Raw genomic sequence first — 13,185 nt, 5'->3', positions numbered from 1 at the left:
CAGGACACAGCTTGTGGGGGACATGGGTACGGATAGGGGCATGGCTGGGGACAGGGGACATGGCTATGGATAGGGGTCACTGCTGGGGGGACAGGGGACATGGCTGGGGACATGGCTATGGATAGGGGTCACTGCTGGGGGGACAGGGGACATGGCTATGGATAGGGGTCACTGCTGGGGGGACAGGGGACATGGTTGGGGATAGGTGACACAACTGGGAGGCATGATTTGGGATAGGGCACACAGCTGGGGATAGAGCTAGGGGCATGGCTGGGGCGAGGGGGCATGGCTGGGGCACACAGCCATGTGTAGGGGAGAGATGGGGGGACACGGCTATGGATAGGGGACACAGTTAAGTGTGGGATGACAACTGAGGCACGTGGCTGTGGATACACGGCTGAGGGACACAGCTGCGGACATCACTAGGATTCCACCGGCGGGGAGAAAAGGGGTCGCTGCCCCTTTAAGAGCAGCCCGAGGGCGGGGCGGCGCCTTGAAGGGCGATAAGGAGGCGGGGCTACAACGGGCCGCACCTCCTCAGACTTCACGCCCTGCTTGTGCGCATGCGCCTGGTTGGAAGGGCGGGAGGGTGACGTCATGCGCCTGCGCCGGCGCATGCGCGACGGGGCCCGGGACCGGAGCGGGCCGCGCGGAGCCTGGGGGCGGTGGGCGCCGCCGCCGCCGCCGCCGCCGCCGCCATGTTCCGGTATCAGGTGAGCGGGGAGGGGGGGCGCGGTGGGGGTGGGAGGGGTGGGTTGGGATCTACGGAGGGTTGCACCGGGCTGGGGTGGGGGATGGGGTGCGCCGGGCCGGGAACCGGCCCCTCCCCATCCTGCCCCGGTGTACCCCCCACACCCCCGTGCATCTCCGGTAGCGCTTGGGTCGGCCGAGACGCCGAGGGGTCTGTGGGAGAACCGTGTGGGGGTGCCTGAGGTCTGCGGAGAGGGGCTGCTCGCCGGCTCCCCCCCCCCCCGCCCCTCCACGGTGCCGGGGGTCGGTCGGTGTTGGCTCACGGGGCACCGGGGGCGGGGGCGTAACGGGCTGGGGAACGGGACGGAGGGGGGTCCCCGTGGAGGGAGCGCGGGTCGTGGGGTGCGGGGTTGCACCGGAGGCTGGTGCCGATCCCCCTCGCACCCCCCCCATCGCCTTCCCCAGTCCCTGGAGGACTGCCCGCTGGATGAGGATGAAGATGCCTTCCAAGCCCTCGGGGAGGAGGATGAAGATATCGACCAGTTCAACGATGATACGTTCGGAGCCGGGGCTGTCGGTGAGCACTCGCATGCCCTGCTACAAAACCCTGCGCCCCCATCCCCCTTGGCTGCACCCCCCCAGCCTCGCTGATCCCCTGCGGGTCCCTCGCAGACGATGACTGGCAGGAAGCACACGAGCGGCTGGCAGAGCTGGAGGACAAACCGCTGGCAACTAGGGAGCAGGATGGGCCCGGCGGCGAGGAGGCAGATCTGTTGGGTGAGCCCGAGGACACGCTGGCGGAGCGGTTGACCCGGCTGGTCATCGACAGCGAGCTGGAGGACCCCGCCATCATGCAAGCTGTGCAAACCAAGGCACCCACGCAGGTGGGTGTGGGGTCAAGGGGTCTGGGTGGGCGCAGGTTTGGGGTGGATGTGGGTCTGGAAGCACCGTTCTGACTCCCTGTCTGTTTTCTAGCAGCCTGGAGGGCTGAACTCCAGCATCTGGGACAGCTCAGCCGTCCTGCGGCGTATCCGGGGGCCGCTTCTCACACAGGTACAATGCTGGGGTGCAAATGGCAGCCATTGTGGCTTCCCTAACACACACACATACACCCCAAACCCCTGTGGCAGCAAGGTGGGCACTGAGGGGTGAAATGTGGGTACTGCTGTGGGCTCATCAGTGCTGGGGAGTACCTCCAGACCAGCCTGGGACAGCAGAGCATTCTGCTTGCCTCCGGCTGGGTCCAGATAGCTGCTGTTTGGCTCATTTGTAGCCCCTTATAGACATCACTCCTTGTCCCTTCTCAGGCTGGAGAGCCAGGCTGAGGGGTAATCGCTGATCCGTGGTGCCTGGTGACGTCTGAGGGATGTTGGCACTCCTGTTTGGGAATGTCGGTGCCTCAAGGCAGAGGATGTTTTTTGTTGCGGTTTAATTAAGAGTCAGGCTTTTAAGCGCAAGCGGAGCGTGCTCTGCGGCCAGCCCTCTCTCCTGGCTCTGCAGGGCTGGCGAGGGCTGGGAACCAAGCGTGTGCGTGCAGCCCACGCGGTGGTGGCACGGAGACCTCGCCCCACGCTTGAGCAGCACTATCGCCACAAACCAGCATCTTGGTGGTGATAAGCGCTCTGTGGGGCAGGCTCTGGGGGTCCCCAGGACACCCCTACATCGCATGGGCCTCCTGGGGAAGTGGAGTAGGACACAGAGGAGACCTAGCAGGAGTAGGGTTGTGGCCGTCGATTCCTGGGAACATCCCTGGGACACATGGTGCCGGTCCTCCCCATTCCAGTCGGTGACTGTCATCCTGGGGGGAGCTTTCTCTCCCCTTCCGCTTGCAGGAGATGCCATCGGTGTCCGTACTGGACTACGCTCTGCCTCAGAGACCCCCACAGGCTCGAGAGGAAGAGCGGGACCCCTCTGAGCGGGCGCTGCCCCGGCGATCATCGTCCCCTGTCATTGGGAGCCCCCCTGTGCGGGCTGTCCCCATCGGCACCCCACCCAAGCAGGTTGCCATACCCAACTTCAACCAGCAGGTACCTCCCACTGGCCCCGCTCGCCGCCCGTGGCTGAGAGGGTGCGGGCCAGTCCTGAGGGAGCTGACAGGGGGACTGTGCCGCTTCTCTCCTCCTAGATCCTGTGTCCAAAGCCTGTCCACATCCGAGCTACCATGCAGCAGCGCTACCCCTCTCCCTACGGCGAGAGGATGTCCCCCAACCAGCTCTGCAACGTACCGGTACGTATGCCCCTCTGCACCCCTCCTTGTGGGTGCTCCAGAGGTCCTCCAGCCTCCCCAGAAACCTCCGACAGCCCTCTTCCGCCCCTCCCATCTGCAACTCCAGGCCTTGGTAGTGCTGGAGCCATAACTGTCGCACACAGTCAGCCAGCTGCTTGTGTCTACTTTTGTAGCTCGACCCGTCTGCCTTGTCCTGCCGGGTCAGCCCCACTCCCTGGAGCCTGGCCTGGCTCCCAGCCTGCCTGGGGCACCCTCCCAGGGCTTCATCTCGTGCTGTCGTCTGCTCCCCATCTGCCCACCATCAGCTGTGCCAGGGCTCTGACTGGGGTCCCTCTTCCCTTCTCTTTCCCCAGAATTCCTCCCTCCTGGGCCACCCGTTCCCCCACAGTGTCTCTCCCGTCCTCACCCACCTGCAGAGAGCGCAGCTGCTTGGAGGAGCCCAGGTAAAGCCCCCTTCGCTCCCTTCCTGTGCTTTCCTGGCCCCTGCCATGGGCACAGTCCAGCATTTCTCTTCACATGGCTGTGGGACCTGACTCTATGTGGCTTTTTCTGCCACGTCCCAGATGCAGCTGCCCTGGCTGGGCCTTTCCCTTTGCCCCCAGATCTCCCCCGCTAACTCTGGGCGCCCTCTCTGCCCTCCCAGGCCGGCCGAATGTCCCCCAGCCAGTTTGCCCGTGTCTCTGGCCTGGTTGGGAGCCCCCTCCCCTCCGTCAATCCCAAGCTGCTCCAGGGCAGAGTCGGGCAGATGATGCCTCCGGCCAGTGGGTTTCGTGCCTTCTTCGGGGCTCCCCCTGCTCCACCTCCCTCGCAGCCGCAGCACCCGCCAGGCCCCGGATCCCACCTGCAGAGCCTGAGGTAGGTGCCATCCTTTTCCTGGCCGCCTGCCCACATTCTCCTGCTGCCTCTGACGCTTCCCACTCTCCCCAGGCCGCAGCCCCAGATGTTCCGGCCAGACACGACCCACCTGCACCCCCAGCACCGCCGGCTCCTGCACCAGCGGCAGCAGCAGAACCGAAAGTGAGTGCTGGCCCTGCGCCGGTGCTGGGAGAGGGGCTGCCCGGCGCAGTGAGGGGGTGGTTTGCATTGCCCCTCTGCCGCGGGGGGGTTTGTGCTGCTGGGGCTAGCCTGTGCACCGCTCTCTGTCCCTTCCTGTAGCTCCTGTGTGCTCACGGGTGCCCTTCTTGCCTCCTGCCAGCCAGCACCGGAGCCTCAACGGCTCGGTGGGGGACCGAGGGGGCCACCGGAGCAGCCACCAGGAGCAGATGCGCAAAGATCCCTATGCCAACCTCATGCTGCAGCGGGAAAAGGACTGGGTGTCCAAGATCCAGATGATGCAGCTGCAAAGCACTGACCCCTACCTGGATGACTATTACTACCAGGTACCAGGGAGGGGGAAGCTCCCAGCCCTCTCCGCTGCGTGTTCCGTGGCTGCCGGCAGGGCAGCGCCTCGGCATTCCCACGGCACCGGTGTCTTCCCGGTGCAGCCTCTGTGCCGAGGGGCATTGGCTGGGAAGGGGACGCCAGTGCTGAGAGCGAGGAGTTTCTAGATCCGGTCGCAGGGAAACGCGCTGGAGGGGGAAGGCAGAGGGACGGGGTGGGATCAGCATCCCCGGGAAGGGTAGAGGAGGGGCAGCAAGGGAAGAACTGCCTTCCCGTTCTTGGGTGAGATCTCCAGGGGTGAGGAGATGTTGGGGGACACTTAGCGGCATGGATTTGGAGGGCGCAGCAGAACACCCAAGATAACAGGAGAGCAGCTCGTCTATTTCTGAAGGTGCATGTGGTAGAATAAAACACCCAGCATAGGAGATAGGGAAGCTGCTAAATGGAAAATGCGGGAGAGAGCCCTGGGCAGGGAATGGCTGCATAAGGAGGACTCTAGTCTGACAGGGGTGGTGGTGAAGGCCATGGTTTCCAAAGAGTGAGGTGGAGAAGGTGAATGAGGAGAGTTTGCTCCTGCTCTTTTCCAGTTCAAGAATAGGGAGTGCGAGACAGGGCTGTGAGGAGACAGATTTGGAGTGGACGAAGCAAGGTGATGTCTGGGCTCTTGCCAACAGTGGTAGATGCTCAAAGCTCAGCTGGGTTGGAGGGTACACAGGGTAACATCCCGTGAGGGAAATCTGTGGAGGGCTTCAGGCAATGTAGGATGGGCACCTGGCTTGGGAGATTGAAAGGGGCTTTGCGGGGTCACTGGGAGTGTATCTGGGACAGTCGTTAGCTGCGTGAGAGGTTTGGCCCCTGTCTTTGCAGAAGGGGGTGCAGAGGAGCCAGCCATACACCCAGAAAGGTCCTGGAGCGGTTGGTGCAGCCGTGAGCACAGGGCAGAGCAGGGAGAGCAGTCACTGGCGTGGCTTCAGCATGGTGAAATGGGTCAGAGTGGTTCGGTCCCCTCCACGGTGTGCCAGGGGCCCAGTGGGAGAGGAGACGAGCACTCGCTGTGTTGTCTGGGCTCCAGTGGGAGTTGGCAGGGGGAGCTGCGGGTGGCAGATCCGTCTGCTCCGTGGCTGACGGAAGGCATTGCGCTGACAGAGGTTTTCTGGGAGCTGTGGGTGAGCTAACCCCCAGTAGAGGAGGGGAACTGGTGCGGCTGCAGCCGGGACATGAGTCAACAAAGCTCTGCCGTTGCGAAAGAGGCGAACGTTGGCCGGGGTGGATGGGAAGAGCGCGTGAGCATCAGTGTGGGAGGCCCCAGCCACACGCTGCCCAGCCTGGGCATGGTGCTAACAGAGCAAGGCAGGCTAACTGGAATGTGCTGGGAAGGACTGGGAGCCAGGGACCTCACAGAGAAAGCGGATTTGTCATTGTAATGAGAAAGAGGGCTGAGAAGGAACCTCAACTACTGTAATCTTGAGGAGGATGCAATTGTCCCCTCACGTACTGGGGGGAAGAATGGTGGTTCAAAATGCTGCTGCTGAAGACCAGTAAGTGATGGGCGGGGGATGGGGCATGGGCTGGGGAGGGGGCTATCTTGCATCAGTCCTTGCCAACTGTTTTTTGGGGGCCTCAACTTCTCTCTCTGCCTTAGAATTACTTCCAGAAGCTGGAGAAGTTGTCAGCAGCAGAGGAAGTCCACGGTGATGGTCCCAAGAAGGAACGCACTAAACTCATCACACCTCAGGTGGCTAAGCTGGAGCACACCTACAAGCCAGGTAAGCGCTCCTTTCTCCACGCAACGTGGACCTGGGCCAGAGATAAAGCGGGGTGAGGTGGGGTCAGGCCTGGGCTGACTCCCTTTGCTTCCCTTCCGCCCCCTTCCTGCAGTGCAGTTTGAGGGCTCGCTCGGGAAGCTTACGGTCTCCAGCGTGAACAACCCTCGGAAGATGATTGATGCGGTGGTGACCACCCGCAGCGAGGATGACGTGAGTTCTGGCCCTGCCTCCCCTCCGACGCAGCTCTGCGGCTGGCGCTCAGGCCCACAGCCCTGACTCGCTCTCCCTCCCCTGGCAGGAGACGAAGGAGAAGCAGGTTCGAGACAAGAGGCGCCAGACCCTTGTCACGATCGAGAAGGTGAGTTCGAGGTGGGACCACCATGACTCTTGGAGATATGTGGTGGGGCACGAGGTGGGCTGGGGCGACCATGGTGCAGTACTGATGAACTCCTCTGGACGTCTAGCTGGGACATCCAGCACTCGCCAGTGGCAGAGGTCCTGCTTGCCAGAAGCGGGTTGGCTGGAACGGAAAGGCTGGAGCCAGGTACCAGCCATGCCTTCACCCTGCCCCAAAATAGCCTAGATGGGCTTTGCAGGGTCTGTTATTGACTCGCAACCGCAAGGCAGTAATGCCTCGGCTCTCTGCAGCTGCGTGTGAAAGGATAGATGCTTGTGGGTCACAGAATCCCTGCTCAGTCTGCTCTAGCACTGGTTCTGAAGGAGTCTTTGACACGATCTGGGCCAGGGTACACGGTTCCTGTAGCAGCAAAGGAGATGGGAGGGCCCTGGCTGGGGCTGGGCATGTCCCGGGTCTCTGTGGAGCAGGGCTAGCGGATCCCATCGCAGATCCCTGTGCCCTGCTGTCACCGCTGTCTCTCCTGCAGACGTACAGTCTCCTCCTGGACGTGGAGGACTATGAGAGACGCTACCTCCTGAGCCTGGAAGGCGAGCGGCCGGCCCTGATGGGCGAGAGGAAGCAGAAGATCTGCGATATGTATGACAATCTGAGGGGGAAGGCACCTGGGCAGGAGAGGTGAGCAGAGGCTGTGTCTGCAGCTTGGTCCCTGTCAGGAGCTCAGACAGTCTGTGGGCGCTCCCAGCTGCTGAAACTGGTTTCCCTGGGACCTATTTCCCAAAGAAGAGCCGGGCAGATTCTTCCAGGGGTGTGTTGGGAACTGGGGGCTGAAATAACTGTGGATTTTTCTCCTTTTTTTGCCATTTTCCCTGTGTGATTGTTTGCTGTGGTTATGACCCCATACTTCCATCCCTGCAGCCCAGGTGCTGCAAATACTGCCCATCTGCACAGTTGCTGCGTGGCTGCCCGCCCTGAGCTCTGCGCCCCGGCACTTCTCTGGGCGCCTGTTTTGAACTCTGTCACCTCTTGCCTGACCTGTAGCCTCAGTGGCATAGATATGCAAGGAAGGACATGGGGTCTTGGGGGCTCCTTCTCTGCTGCCCCGTGGGACACACTGCATAGCCTGGCAGGCAGAGGTCAGGGTTGGGGGTGTCGTTCCTACCTCAAATACTGAATTCGAGGCTGCACCTCGAATGCTGGGCTCAGGTTTGGGCCCCTCGGGACAAGAAGGCCCTGGAGGGGCTGGAGCGTGTCCAGAGAAGGGCAGCGGGGCTGGGGCAGGGTCTGGAGCGCAAGTGTGCTGGGGGGCGGCTGGGGGAGCTGGGGGGGTTTAGCCTGGAGAAGAGGGGGCTGAGGGGAGCCCTTCTCGCTCTCTGCAGCTGCCTGAGAGGGGCTGGAGTGAGGGGGGGTCGGTCTCTGCTCCCAAGTCACCAGTGACAGGACGAGAGGAAACGGCCTCAAGCTGCGTCAGGGGAGGTTTAGGTTGGAGATGAGGGAAAATGTCTTCAGTGCAAGAGGGGTCAGGCCCTGGCACAGGCTGCCCAGAGAGGTGGGGGAGTCACCGTCCCTGGGGGGGTTCAAACACCGTGCAGACGTGGCACTTGGGGCCATGGTTTAGGAGGCCTGGGGGTGTTGGGTTGTTGGTTGGACTTAGTGATCGGAGAGGTCTTTTCCAACCTCAATGATTCTGTGATTCCTGCATTGCTTCTCCCTCCCCAGGGATGTTTTCTGAGGCATGTGTGTTTTCCTCCTGATGCTGGTGCAGGACTGGCTGTGGGGTACCCACAGGAACACCCCCATGTCTCCCCTGGGACGCTCTCAGCTGAGGCTCAGCACCTTTCTCCTCTCCTCGGCAGGCCAAGCGATGACCACTTCATGCAGATCATGTGCATCCGGAAAGGGAAGCGCCTGGTGGCCCGGATCCTCCCCTTCTTGTCACCCGAGCAAGCAGCCGATGTCCTCATGGCGACGGCCAGGAACCTGCCCTTCCTCATCAAGAAGGATGCTCAGGATGAGGTGAGATTCCAGAAGCTGGGAGGGTTCCTCTCGCTCACTGTCAGGTGGGGATTGGCGCAGGGTCTGGAGCAGGATCTCCTCTCCTCCACGGGAAAGGCGGCAAATGGCATCTTGTGTCTTAAGGACGGTCGTTTCTGCTGCTCCTGGGAGACTGCAGGAGCTGTGAGCTTCTGGCAGGGCCTGTTTCCCGTGCCTGCCGGCTGGCACGGCACAGCCCAGCTTCAGCGGGGAGGGTTCCTGATAAATGGTGCCTTTGTTTAACCAGCCCGGCTCTTGGCTGAGCGCTTGTCTAAAGGGCTGCGTCTCTGACTCATCGGGTGACAACAGGAGACTCCGTCTCCCAGAGACAGAGAGCGGAGGCCAGCATCTTCTGAGGGACGTGCTCTCGGCTGTCCTTTGCAGCATTTTTTTATATAGGTAACAAAAATACAGGCGTCTGCGAAATAAATCCCAGCTTGTTTTGAGAAAGGGGATGATTTAAGAAGGAAAAAAAAGACTTGCCTGATTTTAAAGCGGGCCTGTGCCGTTGTGGGGATATGGGGGGGAGACTGTTAGCAAGTTCCATCCAGAGTGTGTGAGCGGGGCTGGGAGCGGAGGTGCTGCTGCTGTGGAGGGCTGGGCCGAAGGGAACCTGATGAAATTGAACAAGAACAAGTGCAAGGTCCTGCTCCTGCGGGGGAACAGTCACACACACCGGTACAGGTTGGAGCTGACCCGCTGGAAAGCGGCTCTGATGAGCAGGCCCTGGGGGTGCTGGGGGGCAGCGAGGGGACCCTGAGCCAGCACCGGGCCCTTGGGGCCAAGAAGGCCAGCGGTGCCCTGGGGTGCATGGAAAGGAGCGTGGCCAGCAGGGAGAGGGAGGTTCTCCTCCCCCTCTGCTCTGCCCCAGGGAGGCCACAGCTGCAGGGCTGTGTCCAGGTCTGGGCCCCCCAGTTCAAGGACAGGGAACTACTGCAGACAGTCCAGTGGAGAGCTATGAAGATGATCAAGGGACTGGAGCATCTCCCTTGTGAGGAAAGGCTGAGAGACCTGGCCTTCTTCAGCCTGGAGAAGGGAAGGCTGAGGGGGAATCTCATCAATGCTTATAAATATCTGAAGGGTGGGTGTCAGGAGGATGGGGCCGGGCTCTTTTCAGTGGTGCCCAACGCCAGGCCAAGGGGCCACGGGCACAAGCTGGAACACGGGAGGTTCCACCTCAACATGAGGACAAACCCCTTCCCTGTGCGGGTGCCCGAGCAGGGGCACAGGCTGCCCAGAGAGGCTGTGGGGTCCCTTCCCTGGAGACATTCACCCCCCGCCTGGACGCGGCCCTGTGCCCCTGCTCTGGGGGTGCCTGCTCATGCAGGGGGTGGGACGGGATAATCTCCAGAGGGCCCTTCCAACACCTGCCATCCTGTGGTACTGCGTGTGGCAGCGTCTCATCAGGGTCCCTGAGGCCTCAGAGCAGCTAGCTGGACATGGAGAAGCACGTCTCCCTGTTCCGCAGCTCCTGACTCCCCTGCTCCTCTCTCCACAGGTGCTGCCCTGCCTGTTGAGGCCCTTCTCCCATGTTCTCTACCACCTTCCCCTGGGGACAGTCACCAGCCTTGTGCAGCAGCTAACGAACCTACCTCAGAGCGCGACCGCGCCAGCGCCCACCAACCTGCACCTCACTGCCGTGCTCCAAAACAAGGTGCATCCCTCTCCCTCGCTCTGCTCCCCGTGGCAAGTGGTGCAGTCTCATCTCTCCCACCCTGGCACGTCCCTGATGTTTCCCCTGTAGTCAGGAAACTGAGTTTCCCCGGCACTGGATGGCAGAGCTGGATGCAGCCATGGTGCAGGAACAGCACAGGAGCCGCAGGCTGCCAGCCCCTGGTGCTTTCGCCCCTTCCCTCACTGATTAACAAGGGTGCCTGGCAGATTAGTCATCTGAGCTGGCCTGGGACTCCGCTGCAGTCTGAAAGCTGGCTCCCTTGCCCATCCCATTGGACTCCTGCCCTGAAATCCGGGTGTGGAGTGGGACCCCTTCCTGGGGTGGGAGGGTTGCTCCTCTGCTGCGGGTTCGTGATGACCCTGCGTCCCTCCGAGCCGGGCCAGGAGCGGTCTGTCACACACACAGCCATCCACAGCACCTGCTGCGACTTGAGGCCTCTAAACCTCTTCCTCCTCTTCCTCAGGGGGCTGCAAAGGCCAGCGGGGACCCTCTCGCTTGTGCCACTGTCCCCAGGAGGATTGGGAGGTGGGAATGATTCTCTTACCCATCCAAAAAAATATTCAGAGGGAGGAGCGGTGGGAGGAAAGCTCGCCCTGGCCCCTGCCACAGGGGTTTCCTCACAAGGGAGGCCAGCGATGGCTTGTGATGGCACTGGTGGGACATCTCCTCCCTGGCGGGCTCCCAGCGCCCTCGCTGACACCCTCCCTCTCTCCCCGCAGTTTGGTCTGTCCCTGCTGTACTTGGTCTTGAGCCGCGGGGAGGAATTGCAGAGCTCAGACTCGAACACGGAGCTAATACAGGACAACCAGTGGTGAGTGCCCGTCCTCGGCTGTGCCTCGGGCTGGGGAGGAAGGCGGCGATGCCGGTAGGGTTGGACGCTGCGCCGTGCAGGGCCCGAAAGGACCGGGGGAGGCAAGAGCTGATGAAGAAGGAGGTTTAATTGCGGTTTCTTGGTGGCAGCAGTGCTGGAAACAGCCACAGTGCTGAAAGAGAGAGAGAAAGGCAGGCCCGAGGCAGAGGGAGAACGTGGTAGATACAGTTTGGGATGTTCTGAGACTGGTCCCTCAGAGCTTGGAGGCACAGGGAAGCTGTCGCACCTCAGCCAAGTGGCTGTAGTGCTCTCAGCCCTGAGCAGATACGAGATTGCCGAGTCTTGCTGAGCACGAGGCACGTGATGCGGCGTTACCGCCACTCCCCCAGGGCTCAAGCATCCCCACGAGCTCCTGCGCGGTGCGTCGCTGCGTTACAAGTCCCCTGGGGAGACGGCCAGGGACTCAGCGAGGCTGTTGAGTGCAGGCGAGACCCTTCCCCGCAGGGACGCTGGTGTCTGAGGACACAGTCCCACTGCCAAAACACCGGGAGGCGTGTGTAGCCCAGGGCACTCCCCCTGAGGGGTGTTGGAGAGCACCTGGCTCCCCAAGCACCCAGTGACTCTCACTACTCCCTCCTTCTGTCCCTGTCTCCGGCAGGACGGAGCTGATGCTCATGGCCACCCGGGAGCTCCTGCGGATCCCTCAGGTGGCCTTGGCCAAGCCCGTGTCCACCCCCTCGAACCTGATCTCCCTCTTCTCTCGCTATGTCGACCAGCAGAAGCTGAACCTCCTGGAGACGAAATTGCAGTAAGTGTCACCCCTCTTTGTTCTTTTTTTCCTCCATGGGCCGGAACTGGACTGGAGAAGGGTGAAACCAGAGGTGGGGCATGAAGGGGGGAAGCTGTGGGCAGGGTGGAGGGCAAAGCCTGCCCTAAGAAGGGCTGCACTGGCACAGCCCAGGGTGAAGGGATTTGCTTTCCCTCGCCTGCGGCTCCTCTGACCCCTCCACCGTCATTCCCCGGTACCAGCTTAGTGCACGGGATCCGGTAGGAGATCTCCACGGCTCCTCTCCACCACCGTCGGTGCCAGAGTTGTTCCAGAGGATGGATGGATGGAGGGCAAAAGTGGTCCCCGTGTCCCGCATCCCCCGGTGCAGGAGGCATGTGTCCCCTGCCTGTGATCCTGGCTGGTGGTGTGTGTTGTGGGAGGGGGGTTTGGCTGCTCCCTGCCCACCCCCCCAAAAAGCGCCGCGTCTCCCTGCTGCACCCTAACCCCCTCTGCTCCCCCTACAACGGCTGCTTCTCCCCACACACACTACTGAGGAAAACGGGTGCCCTGCTGGTCCCGGGAAGGAGCCGGGAGAATCCCCCTGCTCTGTTTAGTGGGTGTCAGGGTGCCCCCTGCACCTTCCCCCTGTCCCCCTTCAAGCACTGAGGTCTGCTCCCCACCCTTCCCCGCACACGCGCGCACACACACACACACACGTGTGTGCACACACGCACACCTCTTTTGCACACTTGCCTTTGTCTTCCCTGAAAATCGGCTCCTTCCCCTCGCTCTTCGCTCGCCCGCTTTCCCTAGGGCCGGTCCCGGCAGCTCCGGGAGCTGGAGGGAGGCTCAGCCATACCCCGGCACCTTCCTCTTCCTCCTCCTCTTCCTCCCCCTGAGCTGAGGTGGGGATCGTGCTGTTCCGCTCCTGGGGAACGTGGTGGCGGCGGCAGCGTGGAGAGCGGTTAATTTTACTGGGGTTTGTTTTTTTTTTTTTTGCTTTTAAAAAAGAAAACAAAGAGATTTGCACATGTAGGTATTTTACAACCAGTAACTCCTCCCTGGCATTAACCAGCTCCCTCCCTCAGCTGCTCCCCAACCCCCCTGCGCACATTTTGACTGATCAAGTGGAAAGTCCATTTATTTTATTTTTTTTTCCCCTCCTTTGTGCTTTTTTTTTTTTCCCTCCCCAGTTTTTTGGTTCTGGTTAATGAGAATAAAGTTTCTAAATTTACATTTTTATAGGGGTATTGTAAATAAAGATGAATTGTATACTGCCGCGAGCGTGGCCTCTCCTTCTCTGAGGGGCGTGAGGGGGATGGGACACCCACACCCCACACACGCACCCCACCCCCAACACCGCCGGAAGGCGGCAGCGGCCGCCCGGGCTGGGCCTTCACGGGGTGCGGGCGGGGCCCACGGGGCAGCCCCGGCGGTACCGCTCCGTCCCCGGCTCCCTGGGCAGGGCCCGGCCCGAG

General features: G+C 61.7%; 1 protein-coding gene across 4 annotated transcripts; it reads left to right on the top strand.

Annotated features, from left to right (window-relative positions):
• The first annotated feature begins 589 nt into the window (after window positions 1-589).
• PATL1 (PAT1 homolog 1, processing body mRNA decay factor) lies at window positions 590-12,986 on the top strand. 4 transcript variants are annotated; one of them, XM_075095101.1, is made up of 19 exons: window positions 590-713; window positions 1,156-1,267; window positions 1,363-1,574; window positions 1,669-1,743; window positions 2,523-2,690; window positions 2,816-2,917; window positions 3,271-3,360; window positions 3,561-3,772; window positions 3,845-3,934; window positions 4,113-4,296; window positions 5,940-6,063; window positions 6,176-6,273; window positions 6,362-6,421; window positions 6,948-7,096; window positions 8,275-8,434; window positions 9,951-10,106; window positions 10,847-10,938; window positions 11,597-11,746; window positions 11,968-12,986. In XM_075095101.1, the coding sequence occupies exons 1-19, from the start codon at window positions 699-701 to the stop codon at window positions 11,987-11,989; spliced, it is 2,271 nt and encodes a 756-aa protein (XP_074951202.1). In that variant the 5' UTR covers window positions 590-698; the 3' UTR covers window positions 11,990-12,986. The 4 variants fall into 4 exon arrangements, with proteins under 4 accessions (XP_074951202.1, XP_074951200.1, XP_074951201.1 ...); XM_075095099.1 differs by having other exon boundaries at window positions 2,523-2,717; XM_075095100.1 differs by having other exon boundaries at window positions 1,666-1,743.
• The last annotated feature ends 199 nt before the right edge of the window (window positions 12,987-13,185 follow it).

The sequence above is a fragment of the Phalacrocorax aristotelis genome, chromosome 5, assembly GCF_949628215.1.
Source record: "Phalacrocorax aristotelis chromosome 5, bGulAri2.1, whole genome shotgun sequence".
Taxonomy (NCBI): domain Eukaryota; kingdom Metazoa; phylum Chordata; class Aves; order Suliformes; family Phalacrocoracidae; genus Phalacrocorax; species Phalacrocorax aristotelis.
Note: the sequence above shows the minus strand (reverse complement) of the source record. Positions and strands in the feature narration are given on the sequence as shown.

Bases quoted from the DNA above. Each gene is read 5' to 3' on its own strand.
- PATL1 (XM_075095098.1), top strand. The intron at 1,744-2,522 runs GTACAATGCTGG...TTCCGCTTGCAG, and splicing joins GGGGGCCGCTTCTCACACAG to GAGATGCCATCGGTGTCCGT. The intron at 11,747-11,967 runs GTAAGTGTCACC...CCCCGGTACCAG, and splicing joins CTCCTGGAGACGAAATTGCA to CTTAGTGCACGGGATCCGGT.